The sequence below is a fragment of the Hoplias malabaricus genome, chromosome 18 (genome assembly GCF_029633855.1).
Source record: "Hoplias malabaricus isolate fHopMal1 chromosome 18, fHopMal1.hap1, whole genome shotgun sequence".
Classification (NCBI taxonomy): Eukaryota; Metazoa; Chordata; class Actinopteri; order Characiformes; family Erythrinidae; genus Hoplias; species Hoplias malabaricus.
The window spans coordinates 35,179,308-35,200,606 of NC_089817.1; the positions used below are offsets into that span (position 1 = coordinate 35,179,308).

General features: G+C 47.9%; 1 protein-coding gene across 1 annotated transcript in view; it reads right to left on the bottom strand.

Moving 5' to 3' along the window:
• Positions 1–1,299: 1,299 nt before the first annotated feature.
• slc9a6b (solute carrier family 9 member 6b) overlaps positions 1,300–21,299 on the bottom strand; it is a 31,561-nt gene continuing 11,561 nt past the window's right edge. Inside the window, exons 5-16 of the mRNA XM_066650820.1 lie at positions 10,173–10,285; positions 9,604–9,709; positions 9,383–9,524; positions 9,049–9,154; positions 8,382–8,470; positions 7,979–8,092; positions 7,690–7,801; positions 7,265–7,418; positions 6,534–6,564; positions 4,339–4,403; positions 3,991–4,096; positions 1,300–3,388 (exon numbers count right to left, since the gene is read on the bottom strand). Coding sequence (XP_066506917.1) covers positions 3,122–3,388; positions 3,991–4,096; positions 4,339–4,403; positions 6,534–6,564; positions 7,265–7,418; positions 7,690–7,801; positions 7,979–8,092; positions 8,382–8,470; positions 9,049–9,154; positions 9,383–9,524; positions 9,604–9,709; positions 10,173–10,285 — 1,405 coding nt within the window. The 3' untranslated portion in view covers positions 1,300–3,121. The remainder of the gene's footprint in view (positions 3,389–3,990; positions 4,097–4,338; positions 4,404–6,533; positions 6,565–7,264; positions 7,419–7,689; positions 7,802–7,978; positions 8,093–8,381; positions 8,471–9,048; positions 9,155–9,382; positions 9,525–9,603; positions 9,710–10,172; positions 10,286–21,299) is intronic.

Genomic DNA, 21,299 nt, shown 5'->3' on the forward strand with positions numbered 1-21,299 from the left:
ACAGACGGAGTGAAGTTCAACACGCCTCACGTGTCTGCGTTGATATCACTTCTCTCTGAAACATTCTCAACATCTCAACATGAGCTGCTGGTTTCTCATTCAGTGCTGTCTGAGGGCTAGAAGGTCATTATATTTAGAAAGTAATATCCACATGTTCAGACACAACACTGGAATGTTTTTCTTTGAGCTTCTGTAGTTAAGTGATGAACACAGAACAGATTTGTGTTTTCACTGCGGTTTACAGAACGGACACCATTCCCAAACAAACGTGTAACTGGTTTTGTGTGGTGACAATAGGAGCAGAAATGAGACGAGTTGAGACACACTGTGACTTGTCCAGCAGCGCCCCAGCAGAGACATGTCTGCAGTGCTGAGTGGACGGTAGTGGACAGTGGAATAAGAGAAGAGTGGCTGACCACCTCCGCTTCCCTCAGTGGAGCGAGAAACGTTAATCAGAAACAGACTTTCTCTTACAGGACGTGTTTTTTACATTCGCCAGAACATTCCAAGCAGCTCCCGACGCCCACACACACACACACACACTCACACACCACCACACTCTCCCAGCTCAGGACTGTGTTCCCTGAAGTGATGGAGCTCTGGGACGAGTGAGACCTAGAACTAATCTTCCAACATCAGCAACGACTTCACTGAATATCATCAAACCCTCACAGCAATGTTCACTACATTTGCATTAAATCCCCGGCCTGAGGAGCAGAGACGGTGCAGTGAGGAGGAACACACTCCTGATCAGATGTGTCCAGATACTTCTGTCATCGTGAGTAGCACTTTATTAAAGTGTGACTTGCTCATTTCCTCAGACGCTGAACTGCGCACTAACACTTTCCTCTGGGCTCTTAGCAACACTTTCATCACATAAACAAACAAACAAACAAACAAACAGATAAACAAACAGATAAACACATAAATAAACAAACTCTCAGACTCACCGCGTCTCTCCCCTTTCTCCAGGAATCTCTGCGCTCTGAGCTCCAGCTGCAGAAGAGAGAGAGAGAGAGAGAGAGAGAGAGAGAGAGAGAGGTGTGTGTGTGTGTGTGTGTGTGTTCCGCCCTATGCTTACACCCACTCTCTGCCTCGCCTCATGCTTACATCCAATCTCTCTCTCTCTCTCTCTCTGACGCACACACACAACACACACACACACACACACACACACACACCCCTCAGATGTGCCTCTAATGGAGGAAGAGAGGGCTGGAAAATAGAATGTCTTTTTTTGGTTCATAAAAAACAATTTGTTTATAAGTAATATATAAGAAGGGGTTACTAGGTTGGCAACTATAGTATTTCATGTGGTTGCTAGGGTATTACTAGGTGGTTGCTATGGTCCCAGTGGTGGCTAAGGTGTTCCTAAGTGGTTGCTAGGGTGTTGCTCGGTGGATGCAATCGTCCAGGTGGCTTTTATGGTTGCCAAGTGGTTGCTAGGGTGTTGCTAGGTAGTTACCATGGTCCAGGTGGTTATTAAGGTGTTAGTCAGTGATCACTATGGTCCCAGATGTTTGCTGAAGGTGCTGCTATGTGGCTGATATTTTGCTAGTTAGTAGCTAGGTCATTACTGGGTCACTGCTATGGTCCTAGATGATTACTTGGGTGTTGCTAGGTGTTTGCTATAGTGTTTTTTAACGGACAGTATAGTCCCAGGTGGTTGTTAGGGTGTTGCTAGGTGGTTGCTTTATTGTTTTGCCTAGTGGATATCATGGTCCAGATGGTTGCTAAGGTGCTGCTAGGTGGTTTATATGGTGCCAGTTGGTGGAAAAGTAGTTGCTGGGTGCTATGGTCCCAGGTGTTTATTAGGGCGTTGTTAGGTTATTGTAATAGGGTTTCTAGGTGGGTGCTATAGTCCCAGGTGGTTGCTATGGTGCCAGGTGTTTGCTAGTGTGCTGCTAGGAGGTTGCTATGGTCCCAAGTGGCTGCTATGTGTGTTGCTAGGTGAATGCCATGTGCCTGGTGGTTGCTAGGTTGTGGTTAGATTATTGTATCAGGAAGGAAGTACAAACTTTTGCACCTCATTTATTGAATCATCGGCCTGAACAATTACAATATGGAGAGGATCAGAAAACAACAGCAAACAATAACAACAGAAATCAGAAAACAATAGCGTGGTGTTTCTTTGTTGTTAAAATGAACAATGGCAGAAATGTGAGAAAAGGAAACTTTACTAAAGCAGAACTGAACTCATGAACTTCTTTCACAAGACTCCAGACCGCGGGCTCTTACACAACCTCCACCACTCACACTGACCTACAGCAGGGGGACAGAAGTATACAGACAACCCCTCAGCTACTGTGCACAGAGTGTGTATCACCTCCCACACATGAGCCTCATGACAGGGACAGGGACAGAGAAAGGGACAGGGACAGAGACAGGGACTGAGACAGGGACAGGGACAGGGACAGGGACAGAGACAGGGACAGAGACAGAGACAGAGACAGAGACAGGGACTGAGACAGAGACAGGGACAGAGACAGGGACAGGGACTGAGACTGAGACAGAGACAGGGACAGGAGCTGAGACAGGGACAGGGACAGGTTACAGAGACAGAGACAGGAGCTTGGACAGAGACAAGGACTGAGACTGAGACTGAGACAGGGACAGAGACAGAGACATAGACAGGGACAGAGACAGAGACAGAGACAAAGACAGAGACAAAGACAGAGACAGAGACAGAGACAGAGACAGGGACAGGAGCTTGGACAGAGACAAGGACTGAGACAGAGACAGAGACAGAGACAGAGACAGGGACAGAGACAGAGACAGAGACAGGGACAGGGACAGAGACAGAGACAGAGACAGAGACAGAGACAGAGACAGGGACAGAGACATAGACAGGGACAGGGACAGGAGCTGAGACAGAGACAAAGACAGGCTCACATTCATTAATATCATATCCGAACATTGCTTCACCTTCCTGTCACTCATTAGTGTGACCTCTGCTGGTCAGTCGTTGGTCAGTCACTGGTCAGTCACAGGTCAGTCACCCATCACTTACAGGTTAGTCATTGGTCAGTAGCCGGTCAGTGAGCAAGTCATTCACTAGTCAGTCACTTGCCAGTCTTTGGCCAGTCACTGGTCAGTCATTGGTCAGTCGCCGTCAGTCCAGTTACAGTGGAACCAGAGGAACCTGGCGGACAGGTGGGAGTGGACTGTTTTTACTGTGAAGGTGGTCACAGTCTGTCACGCAGCGCCTCTGAAAGGGGCGGAGCCAGGGGAGTCCGAGGTTGCGGAGTCTCTTCGGCTGGTGACCCCAGGGCAGAGTGGGCAGGGAGGGGTTAGTGAGGTCATCAGAAGACAGAAGGTCACTGTACAGCTGACTAGACGATTCACTCAAAATCAGCTCTGAATGTTCATCCTGCTCGCCACGCACATTCTGACGGAAAATAATAACAATAATAACATTCATTTACTCATTCATTCATAGTCTGTAACCCTTATCCAGTTCAGGGCGGCGGTGGGTCCAGAGCCTACCCGGAATCACTGGGCACAAGGCGGGAATACACCCTGGAGGGGAGCAAGTCCTTCACAGGGCAACACACACTCACACATTCACTCACACACTCATAATAGCAACATGTTAATAATTCTATATGTACAATAATAATTCTAATAATGATGATAATATTGTAAATAATAACAAATAATATTTATAAAAAGAATAATAATCATTAATAATAATATAAATATAATAATAAATATAAAGTAATACTATATATAACAATAATAATAATAATAGTAGAGATAAGACAGATACAATAAGTACATAATCAATAATCACCATAATATTAATTAAATAATTAAAACATTAAAAATATAAATATATATTAAATTAATAACACTAATGTTTTGTGAAATAATATGAAAAAAGTAAGCGGTGAATTATTTATAGTTTATTAACGTAATGAGGCAGTAAATGATGATATATTTATGAGATATTAATAGTGAAACTCTGTGGGCCTGGTTCCGGTTGTGTACCTGATATTCGGGGGCGGGGCAGAGGCAGCGCGCTAAAGGAGAACAGCAGGCCGGCAGGGTGTTAGTGAGGGGCGGGGCACTGTGGGTCAGCAGGGGTTTCAGATATCTGCAGGGAACTGAGCTCAGGAGAACACACACACACACACAGCAAACTCTGGATGACAGCGCCCCCTGCTGTCCATTTCTCATACAGTTTATTTTGTCATGTGTATTTTAGTAGCATACAGCCCCCCCCCCCCCCCCACACACACTCACACACAACAAACCATACCCCCCCCCCCCACGCACACACACACACACACCAAGCTACCCCCCCACCCCCACCTCCTCCATCCTCCAAAAAGATACTTTTGGTCAAAGGTGTGCCACAGTCTGATCGGCCAAGTAGCATCTCTGTAACTCTCCACTTCATCCTGAGAGGGAGAGAGCGAGTGAGCGAGCGAGAGAGAGAGAGAGAGAGAGAGAGAGAGAGAGAGAGAGAGAGAGAGAGAGAGAGAGAGAGAGAGAGACAGAGAGAGAGTGAGAGAGAGTGAGAGAGACAGAGAGAGAGAGAGAGAGAGAGAGAGAGAGAGAGAGAGAGAGACTGTGTGTGAGTGACTGTGTGAGTGTGTGAGTGACTGGGGTAATGTGTGAGTGACTGTGTGAATGTGTGGGTAACTGTGTGAGTTACAGTGTGAGTGTGTGGGTGACTGTGTGAATGTGTGAGTGTGTGGGTGACTGTGTGAGTGTGTGAGTGACTGGATGAGTGTGTGAGTGACTGGGTGAGTGTGTGAGCGACTGTGTGAATGTGTGAGTGACAGTGTGAGTTACAGTGTGAGTGTGTGGGTGACTGTGTGAATGTGTGTGTGACTGTGTGAGTGTGTGGGTGACTGTGTGAATGTGTGAGTGACTGTGTGAGTGTGTGGGTGACTGTGTGAGTGTGTGAGTTACAGTGTGAGTGTGTGAGTGACTGGAGGAGTGTGTGAGTGACTGGGTGAGTGTGTGAGTGACTGTGTGAATGTGTGAGTGACAGTGTGAGTGTGTGGGTGACTGAGTGACTGTGTGAATGTGTGAGTGACTGTGTGAGTGTGTGGGTGACTGTGTGAGTGTGTGGGTGACTGTGTGAGTGTGTGAGTTACAGTGTGATTGTGTGAGTGACTGGATGAGTGTGTGAGTGACTGGGTGAGTGTGTGAGTGACTGTGTGAATGTGTGGGTGATTGTGTGAGTTACAGTGTGAGTGTGTGGGTGACTGTGTGAATGTGTGAGTGACTGTGTGAGTGTGTGGGTGACTGTGAGAGTCTGTGGGTGACGGTGTGAGTGACTGGATGAGTGTGGGTGACTGTGTGAGTGACTGGGGTGAATGTGTGAGTGACATTGTGAGTGTGTGACTGATTGGGGTGAATGTGTGAGTGACTGGATGAGTGTGTGAGTGACTGTGTGAGTGTTTGGGTGACTTTGTGAGTGTGTGGGTGACAGTGTGAGTGTGTGAGTGTGTGAGTTACAGTGTGAGTGTGTGAGTGACTGGATGAGTGTGTGAGTGACTGTGTGAGTGACTGGATGAGTGTGTGAGTGACTGTGTGAATGTGTAGGTGACTGTGTGAGTTACAGTGTGAGTGTGTGGGTGACTGTGTGAGTATGTGGGTGACTGAGTGAGTGTGTGAGTTACAGCGTGAGTGTGTGAGTGACTGTGTGAGTTACAGTGTGAGTGTGTGAGTGACTGGATGAGTGTGTGGGTGATATTGTGAGTGTGTGAGTGATTGGAGTGAATGTGTGAGTGACTGGATGAGTGTGTGAGTGTCTGTGGTGAATGTGTGAGTGTCTGTGGTGAATGTGTGAGTGTCCGTGGTGAATGTGTGAGTGACAGTGTGAGTGTGTGAGTGACAGTGTGATTGTGTGAGTGACTGGATGAGTGTGTGAGTGTCTGTGGTGAATGTGTGAGTGACAGTGTGAGTGTGTGGGTGACTGTGTGAATGTGTGAATGACTGTGTGAGTGTGTGGGTGACTGTGTGAGTGTGTGAGTTACAGTGTGAGTGTGTGAGTGACTGTGTGAGTTACAGTGTGAGTGTGTGAGTGACTGGATGAGTGTGTGAGTGACTGTGTGAGTGACTGGATGAGTGTGTGGGTGACTGTGTGAGTGACTGGGGTGAATGTGTGAGTGACATTGTGACGTGTGTAAGTGATTAGGGTGAATGTGTAATTGACTGTGTGAGTGACTGTATGAGTGTGTGAGTGACTGTGTGAGTGTATGGGTGACTGTGAGTGTGTGGGGGACTGTGTGAGTGTGTGAGTTACAGTGTGAGTGTGTGAGTAACTGGGTTGAATGAGTGAGTGACTGTGTGAGTGACGGTGTGGCTGTGTGAGTGTGTGAGTGACTGAATGAGTGTGTGAGTGTCTGTGGTGAATGTGTGAGTGACAGTGGTAGTGTGTGACAGTGTGAGTGACTGGGTGAGGGTGATGTTGCCCGGGGGGCTGGGAGGGGGCATGACACACTGAATCAGAGGTTTACAGTCAACACTGGACGTATTTACAGTGTGTAATATTTTGGTTGAAAACAAACACTTACTGCCTCCTCCTGATCGTCCTCTACCCCCACTCTGGAGAACACACACACACACACACAGAGAGAGAGAGAGAGAGAGAGAGAGAGAGAGAGAGAGAGAGAGAGAGAGAGAGAGAGAGAGAGAGAGAGAGAGAGAGAGAGATTAGGCAATGAGAATACACACACAAAAAATTAAAATACAGTTTATCTCTTTCCACCATCCACCATAATTATCTGCGTCTGTGATGGTCTGTGGTGGTCTTTGTTGGTCTCATTGTTTGGTGGTCTGTGATTGTCTTTGATGGTCTGTGATTGTGCAGTGATCTGTGATGGTCTGTGGTGATCTGTGATGATCTTTGATGGTCTGTAGTGATCTCTGATGGTCTGTTATGGTCTGTGATTGTGCAGTGTTCTGTAATTATCTGTGGTGGTCGTTGTTGGTCTGTGGTTGTCTGTGATATTCAGTTATGGTCTGTGATTGTGCAGTGATCTGTAATGGTCTTTGGTGGTTGTTGTTGGTCTGTGGTGGTCTGTAATGATCTTTGATGGCTTGCGGTGGTCTGTGATAATGTTTGATGGTCTGTGGTGATCTGCGATGATCTTTGATGGTCTGTAGTGATCTCTGATGGTCTGTTATGGTCTGTGATTGTGCAGTGATCTGTGATGGTCTGTGGTGGTCTTTGATGGTCTGTGGTGATCTGTGATGATCAGTTATGCTCTGTGATTGTGCAGTAGTCTGTGATTGTCTGTAATACCTGATCTTCATGTACTTCAGTACAGGTGTGGTTCCTCCTCCAAACACCCAGACGGTGAAGAAGACGATGAGGAGTGTGGTGGAGAACATCATCTTCCTGGCGTAGGTGGAGGTGTCTCTGATGGACAGAGCAAATGCCATCGCCCCCCGCAGGCCTGAGGTCACATTTCACCACATCATTATCCCTTTAAATCGCACACAAGTAGTTTCTGACTCATTAAAAGAAATGGAGAAACTGAGTGGTCAGTGTCAGTGAGAGGAAGAGGACCGAGCTGAAAGCTTTAGCTGATGATGACGTAGGCACCTGTAAATATTAATAACCATTTTGTGATGAGATGTAAACCGTTAATCTGAGGACACAGTTAACCCCCCGGGGCTGCAGCTGCTGCTAAACACGAATGAGTGAGTTAAAGGCTTCAGTTTCACCTGCGAACATCATCACGTGCTGGAACCTGGGGCTGATGCGGTTCGATCGCCCGAGGTTCAGCAGGAAAGAGAGAGGGTAGATATTAGCGGCTCGTCCCAGGAATATCGCCAACTGGACGAGGACAGTCAAGGGAAAGATGAATGGAGACACTTTACAAGACTCTGAGGTAAAGAGACAGAGACACAGAAACAGCACAAAAGATCCACAACACAGAAAACAATCCCAGAATGCTTTGAAGAGCCAAATTCATTCATTTGTTTGTTTGGTTGTTTGTTTGATGGAGGATACGAAAGCCCCGCTGATGAAGACAGGGTTAAAGACGTGCTGCTGGAAGGAGAAGAGTGTGAGACCCATGTAGGAGAAGATGAAACTCTCAGCCAGAAAATTCAGCAACTCAAACAGCTACAGGAGAGAAACACACACACACACACACACACACACACAGATTACTGTACACAGCACCCTGTACAACACTAAGGATGTCAGAATGTTTTTAAATCCAGCTGCATTAGTTTCTAAACACTTGGTAAACTCTCAGCAAAACATTAGCCAAAGGCGCCACACTGCCCTCTGCTGGAGAAGAGAGTCCAAACACATCATGGAACTATGTATAATAGTGTGTGTGTGTGTGTGTGTGTGTGTGTGTGTGTGTGTGTGTGTGTGTGTGTGTGTGTGTGTGTGTGTGTGTTACCTCTCTGGTCCGTTTCTTGGATTCTTCTGATAGGTTGCTGTGAGTGTAGTGAGCCTGAGTGATTCCACAGAATAACACAGCAACTACACCTACGCACACACACACACACACACACACACACACACACACACACAGTTGCTTTTGTTAGTTTGCTGCTCACTGATGTGTGCTCACCCCCTGCCTGCAGTGCTGTCTGTGCTGAAAGTCCTGAAGTTGCTGTAAAGCTGTATTTGAACAAGGGGCTACACTGTGTCCTATGTTCACCTTGTTTATTTATTGTGTTGGTTATTTATCTTGTTGTTTATTTATTATGTTTTTCTATATCTTGTTGTTTATTTATCTTGTTGTTTCTTTATCATGTTGTTTCTTTATCTTGTTGTTTATTTATCTTGTTGTTTATTTATCATGTTGTTTATTTATCTTGTTGTTTTTTTATCATGTTGTTTATTTATCATGTTGTTTATTTATCTTGTTGTTTTTTTATCATGTTGTTTATTTATCATGTTGTTTATTTATCTTGTTGTTTTTTTATCATGTTGTTTATTTATCATGTTGTTCCTTTATCTTGTTGTTTTTTATCATGATGATTATTTATCTTGTTGTTTTTTATTGTGTTGTTTATTTATCTTGTTGTTTATTTACATGGTGCTAATGTTTTCTCAGTTACCTGTGATGCTGCAGGCCTCAGCCAATAGGAAGGTGCTCCAGGACAAGAGGAAGAAGAGAGACGTTTCAAACAATGGAAAGTCCCTCAGTCTTGTCAACTTTGTCACCTACACACACACATCAATATTAATGATCCCATCTGTGTGCGTGTGTGTGTGTGTGTGTGTGTGTGTGTGTGTGTGTGTGTGTGTGTGTGGTGTGTGTGTGTGTGTGTTTCTGTGTGTTTATGTTTACCATGGTTGCCATGATTGGGTTGTTGTTTGTTTATATAAACGCGAGGAGTGATAATGATGTTTGAGGTGCCTGTGTTGCTGTTTGTTTATTTGTTTGTTTACCAGAGCGGTGATGATTCCAGTTGCGGTGCCGAGAGCAAATGAACCACTGAGGACGCCCAGGAACACGCCTACAGACCCAAGCATGGCTCCTCCATCAAACGAGCTGCCGCTGGAACTGATTGGTCGATATGCCACAACAGACCTGAAACCAACACAATTCAATCAGACTGGGCTCTACTCTCAGTACAACTGTGTGTGTGTGTGTGTGTGTGTAAACTCACGATGAGAGAACTATGGCCACAGCATCGTTCAGAACACTTTCCCCAAACAACAGAGCATAAAGATCCACATCCACCTTCAGCTCATTAAAGATCGCCAGAACAGTCACTAAACAAACACACACACACACACACACACACACACACACACACACACACACACACACACACACAGAGCTCATGAAACATTGCTGGACTACATTAAACACAGATGATGTAATGAAAGCAGGACATGAATCAGGACTTGAAGTGATACACAAGGCAAGACGGGAGGGGGACCTGAGGCAGGACGGGATGGGTGCCTGAGGCAGATGGGAGACATGGCATGAGGCAGGATGGGAGGCAGACAGGACAAAGGCTGGAAATGAGGCTGAATGTCAGGAGAGGTGTGTTGCAGGACAAGACGGGATGTGGGACGGGGGACGGGGGAAAGGACAGGATGCAGGAAGGAGGACGGAGACAGAATTGGACAGGAGACAAGATGGAATGTGGGATGGAGGACGGGACAGGACAGGGGCCAGGACGGGGGACAGGACAGTGCAGAGGAGGGGGGAAAGTATAAACTGCTGTACCTGGGTCTGTTGCGGAGATAATGGCTCCAAAGAACAGACAGTCTGTGAGGAAGAATTCTCCCCCAAGCTGACCCAGCGCACTCATCACCGCAACACACCCGAACATCACCACCCTGAACACCAGAACAGCGTTCCTTTACAATAACACACTGGAACACCACCCCCCTGAACACCAGAACAGCGTTCCTTTACAATAACACACTGGAACACCACCCCCCTGAACACCAGAACAGTGTTCCTTTACAATAACACACAGGAACACCACCCCCCTGAACACCAGAACAGTGTTCCTTTACAATAACACACTGGAACACCACCCCCCCTGAACACCAGAACAGTGTTCCTTTACAATAACACACTGGAACACCACCCCCTGAACACCAGAACAGTGTTCCTTTACAATAACACACAGGAACACCACCCCCCTGAACACCAGAACAGTGTTCCTTTACAATAACACACTGGAACACCACCCCCCTGAACACCAGAACAGTGTTCCTTTACAATAACACACTGGAACACCTCCCCCCTGAACACCAGAACAGTGTTCCTTTACAATAACACACTGGAACACCACCCCCCTGAACACCAGAACAGCGTTCCTTTACAATAACACACTGGAACACCACCCCCCTGAACACCAGAACAGTGTTCCTTTACAATAACACACAGGAACACCACCCCCCTGAACACCAGAACAGTGTTCCTTTACAATAACACACTGGAACACCACCCCCCTGAACACCAGAACAGTGTTCCTTTACAATAACACACTGGAACACCTCCCCCCTGAACACCAGAACAGTGTTCCTTTACAATAACACACTGGAACACCACCCCCCTGAACACCAGAACAGTGTTCCTTTACAATAACACACAGGAACACCACCCCCCTGAACACCAGAACAGTGTTCCTTTACAATAACACACTGGAACACCTCCCCCCTGAACACCAGAACAGCAGTCCTTTACAATAACACACTGGAACACCACACCCCTGAACACCAGAACAGTGTTCCTTTACAATAACACACTGGAACACCACCCCCCTGAACACCAGAACAGTGTTCCTTTACAATAACACACTGGAACACCACCCCCCTGAACACCAGAACAGTGTTCCTTTACAATAACACACTGGAACACCAACCCCCTGAACACCAGAACAGCGTTCCTTTACAATAACACACTGGAACACCACCCCCCTGAACACCAGAACAGCGTTCTTTTATAATAACACACCGGAACACCACCCCCCTGAACACCAGAACAGCGTTCCTTTACAATAACACACTGGAACACCGCCCCCCTGAACACCAGAACAGCGTTCTTTTATACTAACACACTGGAACGCCACCCCCCTGAACACCAGAACAGTGTTCCTTTACAATAACACACTGGAACACCACCCCCTGAACACCAGAACAGCGTTCCTTTATAATAACACACTGGAACACCACCCCCCTGAACACCAGAACAGTGTTCCTTTACAATAACACACTGGAACACCACCCCCCTGAACACCAGAACAGCGTTCCTTTACAATAGCACACTGGAACACCACCCCCTGAACACCAGAACAGTGTTCCTTTACAATAACACACTGGAACACCACCCCCCTGAACACCAGAACAGCGTTCCTTTACAATAACACACTGGAACACCACCCCCCTGAACACCAGAACAGTGTTCCTTTACAATAACACACTGGAACACCACCCCCCTGAACACCAGAACAGCGTTCCTTTACAATAACACACTGGAACACCACCCCCCTGAACACCAGAACAGTGTTCTTTTATAATAACACACCGGAACACCACCCCCCTGAACACCAGAACAGCGTTCCTTTACAATAACACACTGGAACATCACCCCCCTGAACGCCAGAACAGCGTTCTTTCACAATAACACACTGGAACATCACCCCCCTGAACACCAGAACAGCGTTCCTTTATAATAACACACTGGAACACCACCCCCCTGAACACCAGAACAGTGTTCCTTTACAATAACACATTGGAACACCACCCCCCTGAACACCAGAACAGCGTTCCTTTACAATAGCACACTGGAACACCACCCCCTGAACACCAGAACAGTGTTCCTTTACAATAACACACTGGAACACCACCCCCCTGAACACCAGAACAGCGTTCCTTTACAATAACACACTGGAACACCACCCCCCTGAACACCAGAACAGTGTTCCTTTACAATAACACACTGGAACACCACCCCCCTGAACACCAGAACAGCGTTCCTTTACAATAACACACTGGAACACCACCCCCCTGAACACCAGAACAGTGTTCTTTTATAATAACACACCGGAACACCACCCCCCTGAACACCAGAACAGCGTTCCTTTACAATAACACACTGGAACATCACCCCCCTGAACGCCAGAACAGCGTTCTTTCACAATAACACACTGGAACACCACCCCCTGAACACCAGAACAGCGTTCCTTTACAATAACACACTGGAACACCACCCCCTGAACACCAGAACAGCGTTCCTTTACAATAACACACTGGAACACCAACCCCCTGAACACCAGAACAGCGTTCCTTTATTATAACACACTGGAACACCACCCCCTGAACACCAGAACAGCGTTCCTTTACAATAACACACTGGAACACCAACCCCCTGAACACCAGAACAGCGTTCTTTCACAATAACACACTGGAACACCACCCCATGAACACCAGAACAGCGTTCCTTTACAATAACACACTGGAACACCACCCCCTGAACACCAGAACAGTGTTCCTTTACAATAACACACTGGAACACCAACCCCCTGAACACCAGAACAGCGTTCCTTTACAATAACACACTGGAACACCACCCCCCTGAACACCAGAACAGCGTTCTTTTATAATAACACACCGGAACACCACCCCCCTGAACACCAGAACAGCGTTCCTTTACAATAACACACTGGAACACCGCCCCCCTGAACACCAGAACAGCGTTCTTTTATAACAACACACTGGAACACCACCCCCCTGAACACCAGAACAGTGTTCCTTTACAATAACACACTGGAACACCACCCCCTGAACACCAGAACAGCGTTCCTTTATAATAACACACTGGAACACCACCCCCCTGAACACCAGAACAGTGTTCCTTTACAATAACACACTGGAACACCACCCCCCTGAACACCAGAACAGCGTTCCTTTACAATAGCACACTGGAACACCACCCCCTGAACACCAGAACAGTGTTCCTTTACAATAACACACTGGAACACCACCCCCCTGAACACCAGAACAGTGTTCCTTTACAATAACACACTGGAACACCACCCCCCCTGAACACCAAAACAGCGTTCCTTTACAATAACACACTGGAACACCACCCCCCTGAACACCAGAACAGTGTTCTTTTATAATAACACACCGGAACACCACCCCCCTGAACACCAGAACAGCGTTCTTTCACAATAACACACTGGAACACCACCCCCTGAACACCAGAACAGCGTTCCTTTACAATAACACACCGGAACACCACCCCCCTGAACACCAGAACAGTGTTCTTTTATAATAACACACCGGAACACCACCCCCCTGAACACCAGAACAGCGTTCCTTTACAATAACACACTGGAACACCTCCCCCCTGAACACCGGAACAGCGTTCCTTTACAATAACACACTGGAACACCACCCCCCTGAACACCAGAACAGCGTTCCTTTACAATAGCACACTGGAACACCACCCCCCCTGAACACCAGAACAGCGTTCCTTTACAACAGCACACTGGAACACCACCCCCCTGAACACCAGAACAGCGTTCCTTTACAATAACACACTGGAACACCACCCCCCTGAACACCAGAACAGCGTTCCTTTACAATAACACACTGGAACACAACCCCCTGAACACCAGAACAGTTTTCCTTTACAATAACACACTGGAACACCACCCCCCTGAACACCAGAACAGCGTTCCTTTACAATAACACACTGGAACACCACCCCCCTGAACACCAGAACAGTGTTCCTTTACAATAACACACTGGAACACCACCCCCCTGAACACCAGAACAGCATTCCTTTACAATAACACACTGGAACACCACCCCCCTGAACACCGGAACAGCGTTCCTTTACAATAACACACCCGAACACCACCCCCCTGAACACCAGAACAGCGTTCCTTTACAATAACACACTGGAACACCTCCCCCCTGAACACCAGAACAGAGTTCCTTTACAATAACACACTGGAACACCTCCCCCCAGAACACCAGAACAGCGTTCCTTTACAATAACACACTGGAACACCACCCCCCTGAACACCAGAACAGTGTTCCTTTACAATAACACACTGGAACACCACCCCCCCTGAACACCAGAACAGTGTTCCTTTACAATAACACACTGGAACACCACCCCCCTGAACACCAGAACAGTGTTCCTTTACAATAACACACTGGAACACCACCCCCCCTGAACACCAGAACAGTGTTCCTTTACAATAACACACTGGAACACCACCCCCTGAACACCAGAACAGCGTTCCTTTACAATAACACACTGGAACACCTCCCCCCTGAACACCGGAACAGCGTTCCTTTACAATAACACACTGGAACACCACCCCCCTGAACACCAGAACAGCGTTCCTTTACAATAACACACTGGAACACCACCCCCTGAACACCAGAACAGAGTTCCTTTACAATAACACACTGGAACACCACCCCCTGAACACCAGAACAGAGTTCCTTTACAATAACACACTGGAACACCACCCCCCTGAACACCAGAACAGCGTTCCTTTACAATAACACACTGGAACACCACCCCCCTGAACACCAGAACAGTGTTCCTTTACAATAACACACTGGAACACCACCCCCCTGAACACCAGAACAGTGTTCCTTTACAATAACACACTGGAACACAACCCCCCTGAACACCAGAACAGTGTTCCTTTACAATAACACACTGGAACACCACCCCCCTGAACACCAGAACAGCGTTCCTTTACAATAACACACTGGAACACCACCCCCTGAACACAGGAACAGCGTTCCTTTACAATAACACACCCGAACACCACCCCCCTGAACACTAGAACAGCGTTCCTTTACAATAACACACTGGAACACCACCCCCCTGAACACCAGAACAGCGTTCCTTTACAATAACACACTGGAACACCACCCCCCTGAACACCGGAACAGCGTTCCTTTACAATAACACACTGGAACACCACCCCCCTGAACACCAGAACAGCGTTCCTTTACAATAACACACTGGAACACCACCCCCCTGAACACCAGAACAGCGTTCCTTTACAATAACACACTGGAACACCACCCCCCTGAACACCGGAACAGCGTTCCTTTACAATAACACACCCGAACACCACCCCCCTGAACACCAGAACAGCATTCCTTTACAATAACACACTGGAACACCACCCCCCTGAACACCAGAACAGCGTTCCTTTACAATAACACACTGGAACACCACCCCCCTGAACACCGGAACAGCGTTCCTTTACAATAACACACCCGAACACCACCCCCCTGAACACCAGAACAGCGTTCCTTTACAATAACACACCCGAACACCACCCCCCTGAACACTAGAACAGCGTTCCTTTACAATAACACACCCGAACACCACCCCCCTGAACACCAGAACAGCATTCCTTTACAATAACACACTGGAACACCACCCCCCTGAACACCAGAACAGCGTTCCTTTACAATAACACACTGGAACACCACCCCCCTGAACACCGGAACAGCGTTCCTTTACAATAACACACCCGAACACCACCCCCCTGAACACCAGAACAGCGTTCCTTTACAATAACACACCCGAACACCACCCCCCTGAACACTAGAACAGCGTTCCTTTACAATAACACACTGGAACACCACCCCCCTGAACACCAGAACAGCATTCCTTTACAATAACACACTGGAACACCACCCCCCTGAACACCGGAACAGCGTTCCTTTACAATAACACACCCGAACACCACCCCCCTGAACACCGGAACAGCGTTCCTTTACAATAACACACCCGAACACCACCCCCCTGAACACCAGAACAGCGTTCCTTTACAATAACACACTGGAACACCTCCCCCCTGAATACCAGAACAGCGTTCCTTTACAATAACACACCCGAACACCACCCCCCTGAACACCAGAACAGCGTTCCTTTACAATAACACACCCGAACACCACCCCCCTGAACACTAGAACAGCGTTCCTTTACAATAACACACTGGAACACCACCCCCCTGAACACCAGAACAGCGTTCCTTTACAATAACACACTGGAACACCACCCCCCTGAACACCGGAACAGCGTTCCTTTACAATAACACACTGGAACACCACCCCCCTGAACACCAGAACAGCGTTCCTTTACAATAACACACTGGAACACCACCCCCCTGAACACCAGAACAGCGTTCCTTTACAATAACACACTGGAACACCACCCCCCTGAACACCGGAACAGCGTTCCTTTACAATAACACACCCGAACACCACCCCCCTGAACACCAGAACAGCATTCCTTTACAATAACACACTGGAACACCACCCCCCTGAACACCAGAACAGCGTTCCTTTACAATAACACACTGGAACACCACCCCTCTGAACACCGGAACAGCGTTCCTTTACAATAACACACTGGAACACCACCCCCCTGAACACCAGAACAGCGTTCCTTTACAATAACACACTGGAACACCACCCCCCTGAACACCGGAACAGCGTTCCTTTACAATAACACACTGGAACACCACCCCCCTGAACACCAGAACAGCATTCCTTTACAATAACACACTGGAACACCACCCCCCTGAACACCAGAACAGCGTTCCTTTACAATAACACACTGGAACACCACCCCCCTGAACACCGGAACAGCGTTCCTTTACAATAACACACCCGAACACCACCCCCCTGAACACCGGAACAGCGTTCCTTTACAATAACACACCCGAACACCACCCCCCTGAACACCAGAACAGCGTTCCTTTACAATAACACACTGGAACACCTCCCCCCTGAATACCAGAACAGCGTTCCTTTACAATAACACACTGGAACACCTCCCCCCAGAACACCAGAACAGCGTTCCTTTACAATAACACACTGGAACACCACCCCCCTGAACACCAGAACAGTGTTCCTTTACAATAACACACTGGAACACCACCACCCCTAAACACCAGAACAGTGTTCCTTTAAAATAACACACTGGAACACCACCCCCCTGAACACCAGAACAGTGTTCCTTTACAATAACACACTGGAACACCACCCCCCCTGAACACCAGAACAGTGTTCCTTTACAATAACACACTGGAACACCACCCCCTGAACACCAGAACAGCGTTCCTTTACAATAACACACTGGAACACCTCCCCCCTGAACACCGGAACAGCGTTCCTTTACAATAACACACTGGAACACCACCCCCCTGAACACCAGAACAGCGTTCCTTTACAATAACACACTGGAACACCACCCCCTGAACACCAGAACAGTGTTCCTTTACAATAACACACTGGAACACCACCCCCCTGAACACCAGAACAGCGTTCCTTTACAATAACACACTGGAACACCAACCCCTGAACACCAGAACAGCGTTCCTTTACAATAGCACACTGGAACACCACCCCTCTGAACACCAGAACAGCGTTCCTTTACAATAACACACTGGAACACCACCCCCTGAACACCAGAACAGTGTTCCTTTACAATAGCACACTGGAACACCACCCCTCTGAACACCAGAACAGCGTTCCTTTACAATAACACACTGGAACACCACCCCCTGAACACCAGAACAGTGTTCCTTTACAATAACACACTGGAACACCACCCCCTGAACACCAGAACAGTGTTCCTTTACAATAACACACTGGAACACCACCCCCTGAACACCAGAACAGCGTTCCTTTACAATAACACACTGGAACACCACCCCCTGAACACCAGAACAGCGTTCCTTTACAATAACACACTGGAACACCACCCCCTGAACACCAGAACAGTGTTCCTTTACAATAACACACTGGAACACCACCCCCCTGAACACCAGAACAGCGTTCCTTTACAATAACACACTGGAACACCAACCCCTGAACACCAGAACAGCGTTCCTTTACAATAGCACACTGGAACACCACCCCTCTGAACACCAGAACAGCGTTCCTTTACAATAACACACTGGAACACCACCCCCTGAACACCAGAACAGTGTTCCTTTACAATAGCACACTGGAACACCACCCCTCTGAACACCAGAACAGCGTTCCTTTACAATAGCACACTGGAACACCACCCCCCCTGAACACCAGAACAGCGTTCCTTTACAATAACACACTGGAACACAACCCCCTGAACACCAGAACAGTTTTCCTTTACAATAACACACTGGAACACCACCCCCCTGAACACCAGAACAGTGTTCCTTTACAATAACACACTGGAACACCACCCCCCTGAACACCAGAACAGCATTCCTTTACAATAACACACTGGAACACCACCCCCCTGAACACCAGAACAGCGTTCCTTTACAATAACACACTGGAACACCACCCCCCTGAACACCGGAACAGCGTTCCTTTACAATAACACACCCGAACACCACCCCCCTGAACACCAGAACAGCATTCCTTTACAATAACACACTGGAACACCACCCCCCTGAACACCAGAACAGCGTTCCTTTACAATAACACACTGGAACACCACCCCTCTGAACACCGGAACAGCGTTCCTTTACAATAACACACTGGAACACCACCCCCCTGAACACCAGAACAGCGTTCCTTTACAATAACACACTGGAACACCACCCCCCTGAACACCGGAACAGCGTTCCTTTACAATAACACACTGGAACACCACCCCCCTGAACACCAGAACAGCATTCCTTTACAATAACACACTGGAACACCACCCCCCTGAACACCAGAACAGCGTTCCTTTACAATAACACATTGGAACACCACCCCCCTGAACACCGGAACAGCGTTCCTTTACAATAACACACCCGAACATCACCCCCCTGAACACCGGAACAGCGTTCCTTTACAATAACACACCCGAACACCACCCCCCTGAACACCAGAACAGCGTTCCTTTACAATAACACACTGGAACACCTCCCCCCTGAATACCAGAACAGCGTTCCTTTACAATAACACACCCGAACACCACCCCCCTGAACACCAGAACAGCGTTCCTTTACAATAACACACCCGAACACCACCCCCCTGAACACTAGAACAGCGTTCCTTTACAATAACACACTGGAACACCACCCCCCTGAACACCAGAACAGCGTTCCTTTACAATAACACACTGGAACACCTCCCCCCTGAACACCGGAACAGCGTTCCTTTACAATAACACACTGGAACACCACCCCCCTGAACACCAGAACAGCGTTCCTTTACAATAACACACTGGAACACCACCCCCCTGAACACCAGAACAGCGTTCCTTTACAATAACACACTGGAACACCACCCCCCTGAACACCAGAACAGCATTCCTTTACAATAACACACTGGAACACCACCCCCCTGAACACCAGAACAGCGTTCCTTTACAATAACACACTGGAACACCACCCCCCTGAACACCGGAACAGCGTTCCTTTACAATAACACACCCGAACACCACCCCCCTGAACACCGGAACAGCGTTCCTTTACAATAACACACCCGAACACCACCCCCCTGAACACCAGAACAGCGTTCCTTTACAATAACACACTGGAACACCTCCCCCCTGAACACCAGAACAGCGTTCCTTTACAATAACACACTGGAACACCTCCCCCCAGAACACCAGAACAGCGTTCCTTTACAATAACACACTGGAACACCACCCCCCTGAACACCAGAACAGTGTTCCTTTACAATAACACACTGGAACACCACCCCCCCTGAACACCAGAACAGTGTTCCTTTAAAATAACACACTGGAACACCACCCCCCTGAACACCAGAACAGTGTTCCTTTACAATAACACACTGGAACACCACCCCCCCTGAACACCAGAACAGTGTTCCTTTACAATAACACACTGGAACACCACCCCCTGAACACCAGAACAGCGTTCCTTTACAATAACACACTGGAACACCTCCCCCCTGAACACCGGAACAGCGTTCCTTTACAATAACACACTGGAACACCACCCCCCTGAACACCAGAACAGCGTTCCTTTACAATAACACACTGGAACACCACCCCCTGAACACCAGAACAGTGTTCCTTTACAATAACACACTGGAACACCACCCCCCTGAACACCAGAACAGCGTTCCTTTACAATAACACACTGGAACACCAACCCCTGAACACCAGAACAGCGTTCCTTTACAATAGCACACTGGAACACCACCCCTCTGAACACCAGAACAGCGTTCCTTTACAATAACACACTGGAACACCACCCCCTGAACACCAGAACAGTGTTCCTTTACATTAGCACACTGGAACACCACCCCTCTGAACACCAGAACAGCGTTCCTTTACAATAACACACTGGAACACCACCCCCTGAACACCAGAACAGTGTTCCTTTACAATAACACACTGGAACACCACCCCCTGAACACCAGAACAGTGTTCCTTTACAATAACACACTGGAACACCACCCCCTGAACACCAGAACAGCGTTCCTTTACAATAACACACTGGAACACCACCCCCTGAACACCAGAACAGCGTTCCTTTACAATAACACACTGGAACACCACCCCCTGAACACCAGAACAGTGTTCCTTTACAATAACACACTGGAACACCACCCCCCTGAACACCAGAACAGCGTTCCTTTACAATAACACACTGGAACACCAACCCCTGAACACCAGAACAGCGTTCCTTTACAATAGCACACTGGAACACCACCCCTCTGAACACCAGAACAGCGTTCCTTTACAATAACACACTGGAACACCACCCCCTGAACACCAGAACAGTGTTCCTTTACAATAACACACTGGAACACCACCCCTCTGAACACCAGAACAGCGTTCCTTTACAATAGCACACTGGAACACCACCCCCCCTGAACACCAGAACAGCGT